At 43.1% G+C, this 13,957-nt stretch overlaps 1 protein-coding gene across 29 annotated transcripts in view; it reads left to right on the plus strand.

Moving 5' to 3' along the window:
* The window catches only part of KCNMA1 (potassium calcium-activated channel subfamily M alpha 1), a 744,082-nt gene that overhangs the window by 582,364 nt on the left and 147,761 nt on the right, over positions 1 to 13,957 (plus strand). For all 29 annotated transcript variants that reach the window (XM_088020031.1, XM_028109572.2, XM_028109573.2 and 26 more), the window contains one exon: positions 4,390 to 4,499. In XM_088020031.1, coding sequence (XP_087876157.1) covers positions 4,390 to 4,499 — 110 coding nt within the window. The remainder of the gene's footprint in view (positions 1 to 4,389; positions 4,500 to 13,957) is intronic.

A 13,957-nucleotide genomic window follows, 5' to 3' on the forward strand; every position in this document is an offset into this window, starting at 1 on the left:
CCCTGCCCCCCAAAATCCTAGCACCACTCCTTCCTTATATATTTACCCTGCCATCTCTAGCAAGAGGTGACAAGGTGGGTGGTTAAGAGCCTGAACTTAACCTGTCCGTGCCTCAGTTTTATCCTCTATAAAAGGGAAATCATAATGACAATAACTTGCCCCACCCTTTCTAGATTTCTTTGTTCACTGCCATCTTCTTTTGTGTGAAGCACAAATGTTTTCAACTCAACATATTTTACATTTACTTTTCTGTTCTTAAGAATGCATTTCAGGGGTGCCTGGGTGGTTCAGTTGGTTAAGTGTCCGACTCTTAATTTCAGCTCAGGTCTTGATCTCCTGGTCCTGAGTTCAAGCCCCATGTTGGGCTCCACACTGGGCATGGAGCCTACTTAAAAAAAAAAAAAAGAGAGAGAATGCATTTCATTACTGCTGACCAAGGAAAAAGGGATATACACTTTCATTTTTGCTTTTTCAAAGTTAAGTTAAAGAGACCATGTTTGAGACTTAGAAGGATAAACCTTCGTAAGAAGTGATAGATAGTTTGAGCCTTGCCTTGGGATAAAGATGAAGCTGTGCTGTCTGAGCCCGTGGTGGACCGCTGTGTCTGTCACAGGCTGGGGCTCATTCCCTGGTTCTCCTGATGTCACTGGCCTGTTCTTGTAATCGATCTGTCCCAACTTGTCATTCTTGCCCTTACAGATTAAAAGGTCTTAGTATTAATTTTAATTACTGACTCTTCTGCTCTTACAATTATAGATATAGGTTTAATTTTTTTTAATGGTGGTAAAATGCATATAACATAAAATTTAGCATTTTAACCATTTTTAAGTTTGTGTGTATATGTATGTGTAACACCTTTAGCAGAAACCTTAAAAGCATGTTGACTCATCTGTATGGGAACAGTTTTAAAGATATGGGAATCTTGGGGCACCTGGGTGGCTCAGTCAGTTAAACATCTGACTTTGGCTCCAGTCATGATCTCAGGGTCCTGGGATCAAGGCCCATGTGCGGCTCTGCTCTCAGCAGGGTGTCTGGTTCTCCCTCTCCCGTTGCCCCTCCCCCCACTTGTGTGCGCTCTCGCTCTCTCTCTCAAATAAATAAATAAAATCTTTTTAGAAAAAGATGTGGCAACTTAAAAGGTTATAACAATGAATTGAAACCAATCAGTATTGAAATAGTCCATTCGGTGCTACTGTATCTAGCACTGTAGATGCCATCTGAGAATCTACATATGGATGTAGAAGAGACATTTTGCTTTCCAGAAAAGTTCTGTATATATTTCCAGTTATTTTGACATTGAGTTCCTTAGGTGTTCTAGATCAGCGACAAAGACAAAACTTGTAGGAAAAAAATATGGAAAAAAATCAGTAAAACTCAGATATATCTGGTCAGATATATCGTAGCCAGACATATCTGGTGCTTCTTCCGAAGCAAAGAGAAAAATATAGTAAAATAAATACCGGTTTAAGTAAGATTTAATCAGCAGCTAGAATAGGTCCTGAGATACTAAATATGCTCGATAAATATTTGCTGAATGAATGAGTGAATACTTGCCATGTTCAGAACAAACATGAATAATATTGTTATCCTGCAAAACTTTGTTTCTACTTAGTAAAAATGTTTAATGATTAACGTACAATAAAATTTGGTCAAAGAGTAGTTCTGTAAGACACACAGGCATGAAAATACTGACCATAACTAAAAGAACCATATTAAAACTATATTAACTAAGGAATACAACCAACAATCAATAATAATTGAGATAAAGGTTCATATTTTCATTGTCTTTGAAAATCAACTGTCATTAAATTAACAACATAAACAGCACATTATAAAGGGAATGTCTCTGCTGAAAGAATAGGCTGAATTCTTCCACTTCAAAAATACTATTTTCCCATTAAGCTCTACCATGAGGATTTATAATTGGCAGTTCCTCATATAGTATCCTATTTACCAATAAAACAAATTATGATACTATAATATTCTATATTTCAGATTATTTCTGAAATATTCTATTCTAAATATTCTATATTTAGATTATTGCAGCTAGGCTTTCTTCAAGTTAGAATTAATGACCTTTGCTTATAAAGTCAGAAATATCTTTTCTTTGAAAATAAATGTTGAGGGATGCCTAGGTGCTCTGTCAGTTAAGCGTCTGCGTTCGGCTTAGGCCATGATCCCAGGGTCCTGGGATGGAGCCCTGCATCGGGCTCCTTGCTCAGCGGGAAGCCTGCTTCTCCCTCTGCCTTCCGCTCCCCTTGCTTGTGCTCTCTCTCTCTCTGAAAAATAAATAAAATCTTTTTTTTAATTTTTTTAAAAGATTTATTTATTTGACAGAGAGAGAGAGAAAGAAAGAGAGTGCGCACAAGCACAGGGAGAGGCAGACTCCCTGCTGAGCAAGGAGCCCAATGTGGGACTTGATCCCAGGACCCTGGAATCATGACCTGAGCCGAAAGCAGATGCTTAACCAACTGAGCCACCCAGGCTCCCCAATAAATAAAATCTTAAAAAAAAAGTTAAACTCTTAGGATTCAGGGAAATTAAAAAGTTTATGCTTAGTTAAACACACTGCAGTTAATTTTTAAAATCATACAGTTTAGCAGTAGAAATGGTTGAGTGCCTTTTTTTTAAAGACCCCACTCTGGGGAAGACCAATTTGTAGATAAACAACCCATACCCAGCAGCATTGCATAGCTAATGTCTAATGTGTGGGAGTAGGTTAGAAGCAGCTCAAACTAATGAGGTTAAGCCACATACTCTAATCATCCAGACTTGCAACAAAGCAGACAAATAGCACAGAAGCAGGGAGCATTCAATTTATTTCTAAATGATTCCTGCCTTCTTTGTATTCCAGAGTGTCACCAAGTAGATGGTCAGTGTTCATTTCCCACTGTTTCCAAGTCTCTTTCAACTTCCAGCATTGCATTTCCCCTAGTTAACTGACTATTGGGCCGTAGGCAAGATGAGTTGTAATTCAACATCAGCACAAGACGTTGTAAAAAGTCACTTCCTGTTGGCTGGGAAGCTGCCTCTCATCTCCCCCCACCACCTTATGTAGCCTCCAATAGAGGTGTACGTGGGAGGCTGCAGGCTCCCAGGGACCACACAGCCTGCCTGCCTTGGGAATCCTCAGATCCCTGAGTTCCCAGAGGGGCTCAGCATTCTTGTTGTTACTCACTTTATAATTTTTAAAGATCAGTTCCAATGTAAAATCCTTCCAGAAGTGCTTAGCATGAAGAGGGTTGTTGGGAAAACCAGTTGAGCTTGATTAATTAGAAAGAAAATCCACACATTTTAATGAAATCTGGAGTAAGACCTCTCTGAAACTACAGTTTACTTTTTGTATTACTCAGGGTGTGGTTGGAAAAATCATTTTTCCCCCGAAGTAGAAATATACATATTGTTTTATACACACACACACACACACACACACACACACACACACACACACACACACACTCATTGTAAAAGCCTTCAGATAACAGAAATCTATAGAGAAAAGTGTCATTCTGCCACTCAGATAACAATGGTTAGTGTTTTGGTATAAAGTTTTCTGGTTTTTTATGGCTTTACAAACATTCAGATAATTATAGGGTATTTTTTTAGTAGGGTCAGACTATAAACACTATTTAGTAATGTGCCTTTTTATATACTTTCTATGTGAACAGATGCACATTTTCACCATAATTTTTATTTTTTTTAAAGATTTTATGTATTTGACACAGAGAGAGAGAGAGTGAGAAAGCACAAGTAGGGGGAGCAGCAGAGGGAGAGGGAGAAGCAGGCTCCCCCCTAAGCAAGGAGCACGATGTGGGGCTCGATCCCAGGACCCCGGGATCATGACCTGAGCCAAAGGCAGATTCTTAACTGAATGAGCCACCCAGGTGTCCCTCACCATAATTTTTGATTGTTTGTGTTCCATTGAAAAATGTACATTTTGTGGTTATTTCCAATTTTTCATTTAAAGGATGTTCTTCTGCAAATGTCCTTGTATATGCGTCTGTTTCTTTGCTATGAATACTTGAAATGGAATTGTTGTGTAAAGGAACATGTACTTTAAAAATTTTTGTTAACAATTGCAAAATTGCTCTCTAGAAAAGTTGTATCGATTTACCTGCCCACCAGTATTGTGGGTGAGTGCCCACACCTCCACACCCTTGGAAATCATACAGGTTAGAAAAGAATGGTGTTTTAGAGGAGATATCCTTCCATTCTGTGAGTTTAGGATCATGGCCAGCTTCCTGTAGATGATGTGGTTGTGTTCCTGGTTGCTGAAGATGGTCACCATCACATAACTAGGGCATGTATTCGTTGGCCAGATGGTAAACTCTGGTTTCCCTTTTATGGTGTACTGTCATATCTTAAAGCTCCTGTGTTCTTCTCTCTTAGATTGAGGAGGACACGTGGCAGAAATACTACTTGGAAGGAGTCTCAAATGAAATGTACACAGAATATCTCTCCAGTGCCTTCGTGGGTCTGTCCTTCCCTACTGTTTGTGAGTAAGTGACCATTCACCATGTGCTCTTTGGCCCTCAGGGATGTTTAATGTGGCCCTTGCAGGGAAGACACCTCACCTCTGCCCAGCACGGTCGGGATACTCAACAATTACAGAGGGTATCCTGTGCTCTCCATCCTGTGTGGTGAGTGGGAAGGTGGGTCATTATGTGGTCCCTGTCTTGGGGATTTCTGCTGGCCCTACTTTTCCCTGCAGCTCTTGGAACCTTATGCTTAGATCCATCATTTGCACTAAATTATGAACTTCAGTCCTGCATGTCGTGAATTAGTCTCCTTCCCCGTAGACACGATTATGAAAGGTAGTAGGAACCCTTATCTCTGATTTTACCAGGATGAAAACAGATCTTGCTAGCTCCTTGATGAAAGGAATTTTAATATTTTTCAGTCCAGTCAGATCATAGAGACATCAGAGAAGCCATTATTCAAAGTGCGTTCGTGATTTGCTGAGGAAATGTGGAACCAAATGTGTGGAAGGAAGGCTTGAGCCAGCCCTTAGTAACTTAGCCCCCACATATATGGACAACTGGCATGTTTTGACAATGAGAAGACTTAGCTTCTCCTTCTGTTGGCTCAGCAGGAGGAATTTGAGCAAGAGGCAGCCCCAGCCTGCCATGGCCCCTCTAAGGAGGGTAGGTGACCATCTAAGGGATATGACATCAAGAGTTCCAAGGGTTCCACACCCTGAGAAACTTCCATCATGATGATGCCTCAGATTTCCCACTTAGAACCTCTGATGTTGGGTGTAAGTCAAACAGGGGTTTTGTCCCTTATGATAACACAGACTCCCTGGGAATGCTGAAACATCAAGCCTGATCCACTGATGCTTTAGCAAAAGACTGGATAACCTCAGTCTCACTGATAAAGACCGAGAAGAAATAGGGGAATCTGGGAACGCTTTGGGCTGAGGAAGAAAAGCTGTTCCCTTGAGCTGTCCGGGTGACTACAAACAAAACCCGCCTTCTGGAAAGTGAGGTCTGAAGACAATAGTCCTGGGGGCCCTTGGGCTCCTCTGTCTTAGAGCTTTCTGTTCTGCTCACAGCGGAGAGGCGACGGAGTGCCTGGGATCTTGGTGTTTACCTGGAGACTCCTGTCAGTGAACACAGCAGGTGTACTCTATCTGTCTCTGGGCCCAGACCCTAAGCAATCCAAAATGGTCTGGCTGTTTACTGAAATTTCTCACCCTGTCTCTAAGTGAAAGTTTAAACGCTAAATGGACTGGAAAAGTGAATAGGTAATTGATTCGGAAGGAGTTATTTTCTGAAAATGGATGCCCTATTGTAACTCCCACGTGCTCTTTTCTTTGAGAGCTATTTCTCTTTCTGCCACAGAAAGAAGTTAACCATTCAGAGGCATTGGGTCCTGGAACACTGAAGCTGTCCCAGGGGATTTTCTCCACCTTGGAGTTTGGTCTGCCTGAGATAGAAAGCCCAGGAGGACTTTTAATAGAAGCTGGTTCTATTAAAAAACAAAACAAAACAGTTGAGTCCTCCTCCTATGTGATGTAGGGGTGGTCTGAGCACACTGCAAAGCTGCCAATGCCCAGAGGGTCCTACGGTGCTGGGGGCAGTAGCAGGGGAGCCTGTGAAGATGCGCTCCTTTCCTGTTGGTTTTCCCTGGCTTGACCGGTGTTTATATCTACCATGAGCACGTCCTCAGAAGCCTGCATTCCCACTGCTTCTCTTATTCTGCTCCTGGGAACCAAGTCAGTTCATTTTAAGAGTGTTAACCTGGAAGGTTAGAACCATTCCCCCTAGAAGCCGTAACTGGGATACCCGCGAGGTACATGTGATTGACAGATTTGGCCAATGTGGTATTTAATGTCTTAAACGTTAGTTGCCAATATTTCAAAATACTGGTATTTCACATAAAAACTAGATATCTGGCATCTCTTGAATATCTGATGAGCCGACACAGGACTTGCATTTTCACCAGACGCTAACTGGCTCCAGTTTGTTAGAAGGAAGGGTTTAATGTGGGTTCTCCCCTCTCTGATGTCCTAAACCAGGCCAGATTTGCACTGATATCCCAGGCCTGGCCCCATAGACACATGAATTTGCCAGTTCTGACTCACTGGGTGGTGTGAAACTTCATTGCGCTTCGGAGCCAGCTCAAGAACTGGACACTCTTTGCTGCTGTAAATATTCCCCTTGATTGATTTTCATGTTTAGAACATGTTGCGAGAAGAGAAGCTCTTTCAGACACACCTTGTTGTCTGAGAATTTAATATTTGTTCAGCACGGCTCCTGGAATACAAAAAAACCAAACTTCTGATGTGAGTGAGAATGTGTTCAACTTAGTACTATTATTCGTTCAGCACAATGATACAGCAGAGGTAGGAATAATCAATAAAGAAAGGACATTTAATGAGATTTAGGAACATCCCAAAACATTGGAGCTCTCCTCAAGCATTTGATTATCTGGAGGCTTAATTATCTGTGTTTTCTACTTTAAATTAAAGAAAAGCCATAACTCAAAGTTACCAGCAGTTTAATGATAACACTCTTCAATTCAGGTTAATTAAAGCACAACCGTAATTAGAGTGTAGTGTTGTATATCACCAGGCTGACGCATAAGTATTTTCATTACAGTAAGAATTGGCTATTCAATTTCAGGATGACAAAAAGGACGCCAAAATATATTTTAAGCTGGTTCATGTAGAAGAAAAAAGAATTGGGGAATATTCTGGGTACAATAAACCACAGATAAAATATACAGATTTTCAGAGCAGTTTCTGTAATTATGCACCACATTAAAACAATATGCAGCCAAGAACATCTTAAAGCATGAAAAGAAATGAATTTGCTCTTCCCCTGGGCTGGCAGAGTGCCCCCTTGCAGGGTGGAGTCACTGCACAGGAGAGCCTGGAGTTTTCTCAGAAGCTGGGAGACCCTACCCCACCCCCTTTTTTTTAAAGATTTCATTTATCTATTTATTTTAGAGAGAGAGAGAGAGGGAGCCAGCAGGGTGAGGAGGGGCAGAGGGAGAGGGAGACAGAGAGTCTTAAGCAGCTCCATGCCCAGCGAGGAGCTTGATCTCACCACCCTGAGATCATGACCTGAGCTGAAACCAAGAGTCGGATGCTTAACTGACTGAGCTACCCAGGGGCCCCAGGAGAGCCGTCTATGAAAAGATAAGGAAGCAGGATCCATGGATGAAATTTGAAGGTATTTCCCCAGAGAACAGAATGGGGAAGAAGGAGAAGCAGGAGGGACAGAAGGCCCCCACAAGGCAAGCTTTTTACAGATTTCAAGTGGAAGGATGCTCTCTCCTGTCCAGGTGGGACCCACACCAGCTGTATCCTTGGACTTCTCTGCACTAGCCTTTTGGCTTCACTGTGTGTATCAGCAGAAGATGCAGCTTTGTTCCAAAACCAGTAACTCATAGAGACAAAATGCAGTATTATTTCTAAATAGTTCATTTACATCTTCTCATTTTATCTTCACTATGATCTTGTGGTTTATATGAATAGCACTGTCCCTGGCTTATCCTGACAGGGACACTGAGACTCAGAGGGTGTTGGTGCCCCTCCAAAGCCACCTAGCACCCAAGTGACAGCCAGGGTTATGATGCTAGGCCTGTGTAATTGAGAGCAGCTTGGGGTAGTTGCTATATGAAAGCTGGCTAATTAAGAATCTCCTGGGGAGGGGCGCCTGGGTGGCTCAGTTGGTTAAGCGACTGCCTTCGGCTCAGGTCATGATCCTGGGGTCCTGGGATTGAGCCCCGCATCGGGCTCCCTGCTCAGTGGAGAGCCTGCTTCTCCCTCTCCCTCTGTCTCTCTGCCTTGCTCATGCTCTCCTGCTCTCTGTCAAATAAATAAATAAAATCTTCAAAAAAAAAAAAAAAGAATCTCCTGGGGAGTTTAGTAAATAGAGAGATTCCTAGACTCCAGCTGTATATTTCAATATCTGGGGGAAGCCCCCCCCAATTTGTACTTTTTATAAGCAAGACAGGTAATTCTCATACAAAATCTGATGACTGGGATCCCCCCCCCCCACCACCACCGCTTACCTCATCCCTCCACACCACAGGCTGGAGTAAACTCCCCTCATCCCTCACTTTGGGCTCAGTCACTGGAATGTTTCTGATTTTAGCCAAATTATAGAATTAGAGGTGGGCCACATGTCACAAGCTTGCCATCATTCCTGCTTCACGTGGGGTATTCTACAATGTCTGGGGAGATAGGATGAGTATACACATCACCACACCAGGCAGACCACTGACTGCTCTGCCCCCTTCCCATGCCTAATCCAAGTCGGCATAGGAGGAAGGCATTGGGGTACTGAGCCCTGTAATGCTGAGGCTGGAGCGAGCAGATCCACGCTAAGTGCTGAGAAGCCCAGGGGAAGACCAGTACAAGTCAGAATGCAGACACTGCTTGACCTTGTTGGCAACCAAGGTGGGTATGTCCTGGACCTTCCCCAGGATGCCCTTAGGTGTTCCTTTTAAGAGCCACCCCCAACTTCTGAGCATCTCCCATTCATTTGGCATAGCTGGCTTGCCCCTGGGTTTGTATGACAGTATGATCAAGGCAGAGGAGCTTTGGGATCTGAAAGAGAAGGTTTCTCAACACCAGAAAACCACCTGCTCGCTTTCCGTCCCACTCTCCACCTTCCCCAGGGAAGCAAGTGACTGTGGAGGGTGCAAGGGGCCAATGCCAAGCCTGTGGGAAGTGAGGAGCTGGGGTATGAGCCATGTTTGCCACTAAAGGCTCTTGTTTTTGCACAGTTCCCATAGTAGGATGCTGCATAATGTCACTGAGTGTGACCTGTGGAATTGCAAAGACCCAGGCTCAAATCTCCATTTCAGCCACTTGGTGGATGTGTCATTTGAGACAAGATACTTGATTTCTGCATGCCTCCTTCCTTTGATAGTGACCAGCTGCCTGACTTTGGACTTGATAAATAGAAATATTACTTATCTCTCAATACTAGCTAATATCCTTTTCCCTTCCCCCACCTCTCCTCTTCCCACTATCAGCCCTGTCCTGTGGAATACAATGTAAGCAACAGGAAAGAAAGGGACACATTGTGGCATTTCCAGGTTATATTTATTCTTACCCTTTAGAAACGTCCTGCCGTCAGTCAGTCAGCCACCAGCCAATCAACTAGATATGTAATGAACTTAGGATATTTGTGCCATTGTGCTAGGCATGGCATCACCTCTAGAGAACTCTGCAATTAGATCTAATGAAGTATATGCACATTAAAAGATTAATAGCAATACTTACAACGACAAATAAAGAACTCTGTTTTCCTATGGTGGCTGCCTTCAGAGAGTTTGCAATCTGGCTAAGGAAAATAATGCCCACCCTCAGGGAGAACTAAGCATGCATAAGTGCTCAATGGATAAGTGTTTGGGGGCGCACATACTAGAGGACAGAGGCGGAGACTTACAGGGGGGCAGAGAGCTCCTGGTAGGCTGGGGGTGACCAGGGGAGGCTTCCTGGAAGAGATGACACTTGAGCTGTGCCTTGTAAGGAGATTGGATTCAGAGAGGGGATAAAGAAGGAAGAAGGTATTCTCACTGGTAGGCAATCAAGAGACTGGGAGCCACAGGACACTCTCTCCACACCCAGGTCTCTGAGATTTTCCAAAGAGAGAAAACTGATTTCTCCTTTAGACGGGAGGAGACAAATCAGATTTCTTTTGACTTGTGACATTTTCTGCCGGAAACAGGGATAGTGTTTTTATCATATGAACTAGTAAACGTGAGGCTGCACACCCCTGCCTCCAGATAAGAAAGTGAGGACAGAGGGGAGAGGAGAGAGGTAGGGAAGGAGGAGCTGGAGGAAACCACGGGTTCTGAGGTTGGGTTCCTGCAAGAATACCATGTACCAGCGCCTGAATCTCACACGGAGGGTATTAATCATTCATCACTTGCAAAATAGAAAACCTTAATTGTATCAGGTTTTACAGCTCAGAGGGGATTAGGACACAAAACATGTATTTAAAATACAGCTTGTCTCTCTCTGTCCCCCTCCAGCTGATGAAGCAGTTAGAATTCAGATTCCATGTAGAGTATTTAATGCCTGGGAAACTTGGGGAACTCTAGTCAGATCTTCGCTGTGCTAAAGGGCAGGAGTTCTGCCCTCAGCCAGGCAGTGCAAACATGGATGCTTCTGCGCTGGTTTAAGACAGTTTGGGGGGCTGGAGGGGGGGTTCCCTGTCCCCTCATTCACCTGCATTCAGGGCCCCTAAACAAGAAGAAAATCATGCTCTCATGCTGTGTTGTTTTGCATGGACAGATCTTTCCAGTGAAGCCACTTGAGGAAAATCTAAGACTGCCTAGAGAAAGCCAGGTCTCCTGTACAATGAAAACTACAGCTAGTTTAACTTGAGTTCTACGAAATCATTAGATTTTTAGGGAAGGACTTCTGAATCTGAGCATGGAGAGGAGAGAAGCTGGCAAACCTGATTGTTAAGTGATGGATTTATCTAGCCAGGCTGCAGAAATGAGCATTTTATGAGTATCTGTGGAGGGGCTCAAGTCTCATCTTTAAAAAAATATTTTTTCTCGGGGGCGCCTGGGTGGCTCAGTCGTTAAGTGTCTGCCTTCAGCTCAGGTCATGATCCCAGGGTCCTGGGATTGAGCCCCACATCGGGCTCCCTGCTCGGCAGGAAGGCTGCGTCTCTCTCTCCCACTCCACCCCCCCCCCCCGCTTGTGTTCCCTCTCGCTGTGTCTCTCTCTGTCAAATAAATAAATAAAAAATATTTTTTCTCAAAAAGCTGGCCCTATTCTTCCAATCACTTGAGGGGAGTTACTGTAATTAAGACAACGCATATGAACACAGATGGGAATACAATATTTGATTACTTCTACTACAGGGCCCCAGAGATGACCAGTAATCTTCCTACATCTTAGTGAATAAACAAATGACCCTAAAGTCTGTTTAAACTTTTAACCAAAGGCTACAGAGGAAGTGGCACATCTAGAATTCTCTGCAGAAGGATCAAGGAGGCAGTTCAGTTGGAAATGGGATGCTAGGGCCTTGACTTGATGTTAGGTATGCATAACAAATACACAATTTACATTTTGTTTCTGACTACTAATAATAGCAAAGCTTCCTAAAATGCATTTATTCATATTTTAGGCAAATGCTAATTGTCCGTATCAAAGAATGTAATTATTAAAAAAAAGAATGTAATTATTTCCAAATTCAAGTGTCTTAGGTATGCTAGTGGAGATATTGTGTGTGTGTGTGTGTTTGAGGGTGGGGGTGTGCTGAAGCCTTCCCCCAATCCATCTCTATCAAAGCTATTGGGAAATGAAATCTGAACATCTCCGTGAGCATTTTAAATCACTTCCTTTTTTCTTGCTCCTGAGTCTTATAAATCCTGCTGTTTCAAATTTCCTTTAACTAGATGTTTCCATTTCAAGAGCCTATCATTTTAAATCAAAGCTCCTAAATGTGAATCTTTTTCATTCTAGCCCCTAGATCCTAAAGATTTGGTTTCCCAATGCACGGTATTTACATCCGCATCTATTCTGATTACGTGCATCAGCCTGACATTGCCAGGGTCCCTCTAGATAACTGAAGAGGGGTCCGCACTTTGGGGAGGGGAGCTGAGTTTGGAGGGCACCATGTGGGTACCTCTTCTCTCCTCACCCCCTCACTCCTGGGTGACCCATCTTCAACAGTCCCAAACCACATCTTCAGGTACCCTCCTTGAGCACATTTGATGGTGCAGGCTCTATGAAGGGTTTCTCTGCTTAATTCACATCAGCAAGCAATCTTACTAGTCAAGCAGGCTGATTTAATGGCAAGAACAATTTATGTCCCTCTGGGTAGGTAGAAACAGTTGGACTCTAATTCTTAAGGGCCTTTGTTCAGGAACATCTGGGTTGAAACTACTGTAGTTAACAGATGATGCTAGCAGTAAAAAAAAAAAAAATAGGCATTATATAATGTCATTGTCAAATTTGGTAGACCTCTACTTAATAATTATCAAGAAAGCAATCTAACTTGTTATTACAACAGTTTTATTGCAGATTGCTGGTTTAAGACCTTTTTGTGACAAGTGGCATTTTTTTTCTGGAAAAAAGTCATTTCTGTTCCCCTGTAATTATTTTCACAACCAGCAACGACTTCCTGCTTTGGACATATTGGGACATTTTATTTTAGAAACCAAGAATTAAATTGCTGCTGTTTATCACCCTGCAAAGGCTTTCTTGGTTCTTTCTTACACCCTCCCTCACCCTAAGCTCCTTTCTTATCCCTCCCCAGTCCAATATATGTGGAGGCACTGAGTAGAGCCCTAAGAAGGACTCTAAGAGCTGTATGAACAAAGCCCATTTTGCTTTACCAAAAACAATGGTGTTGGTGATACAAGTAAATATTTCATCTCAGGACATCAATTCTGAGTAGTTGGAAAACAGGTTCTGGGGAGTGAACCCCTTGTAACAGGAGCTGTGGAGAGTCCCAAAGACAAACTGCTGTCTGGATCTTAGAATTGCATTTGCATTTTGGCATATTGATTTGAGGCAAACGTTAGATTCCCAAAGCGTATCACCACTATTATTTCTTTCGACATCCTTTTTTTCCAATCTCTCTGCTTCTCATGAACAAGTTCAGAGGCATCTTGTTTCATGATTTGATGCTCAACTTCCAAGCCTTCTCTGCTTAGACTTTCCTAGTTGACTACTTTATCTCTTAATGTGTGCTCCCAGCAAGTCATGAGATTCTGCTCTCCATTCATTCATACGTTTATTTAATCAACACGTATTGAATGCTTACCCTTTGCACTTTGCAGAATGCCGGGGAGACAAAGCATGCGTCTTGCCACAAAGAAGCTCAACTAGAGGGCAGAGAGATGAGTGAACAAGTGATTATCACACCACACACCAGCGCCCCTATTCACTGGCCGTGGTCTGTTCTTATTTCCTGCTACCTCTGCTGCAGCCTTAAGCCAAGCTCCCTGGACATTGGCTAACTCTCTGGCAGGATCTAACAGAAAACTGGGATTTTATTTTTAATTTTTAAAAATTTATTTGTGTTTTTAAAGATTTTATTTATTTATTTGACAGAGAGAGAGATACAGCAAGGGAGGGGACACAAGCAGGGGGAGCGGGAGAGGGAGAAGCAGGCTTCCTGCCGAGCAGGGAGCCCGATTCGGGGCTCTATCCCAGGACCCCGGGATTATGACCCAAGCTGAAGGCAGACCCTTAATGACTGAGCCATCCAGGTGCCCCGAAAACTGTGATTTTTAGAAGGGGGGGACATAGTGCAAGATCTGTGTTTTGTAGACCTGCAGAAGGTACTTGTTATGGCAGAGATTAAAAACTTAGGTGCCTCTTTGGGGCGAGCCACAAAGAGTGAAGGCTGAAGAGATAGGCTACCTGGGGAGTGCTGGGGACTGTAGCATATTGGAGAGCATGTGTCCCATCCAGAAGGGTCAGTGCTTCAAAGCTCCAGTCCCTTTAAGCCAAACAGAATATGGCTTC

The sequence above is a fragment of the Eumetopias jubatus genome, unplaced genomic scaffold (genome assembly GCF_037043125.1).
Source record: "Eumetopias jubatus isolate StellerSeaLion01/CBP00866 unplaced genomic scaffold, mEumJub1_p1.0 scaffold_17, whole genome shotgun sequence".
Lineage (NCBI taxonomy): Eukaryota > Metazoa > Chordata > Mammalia > Carnivora > Otariidae > Eumetopias > Eumetopias jubatus.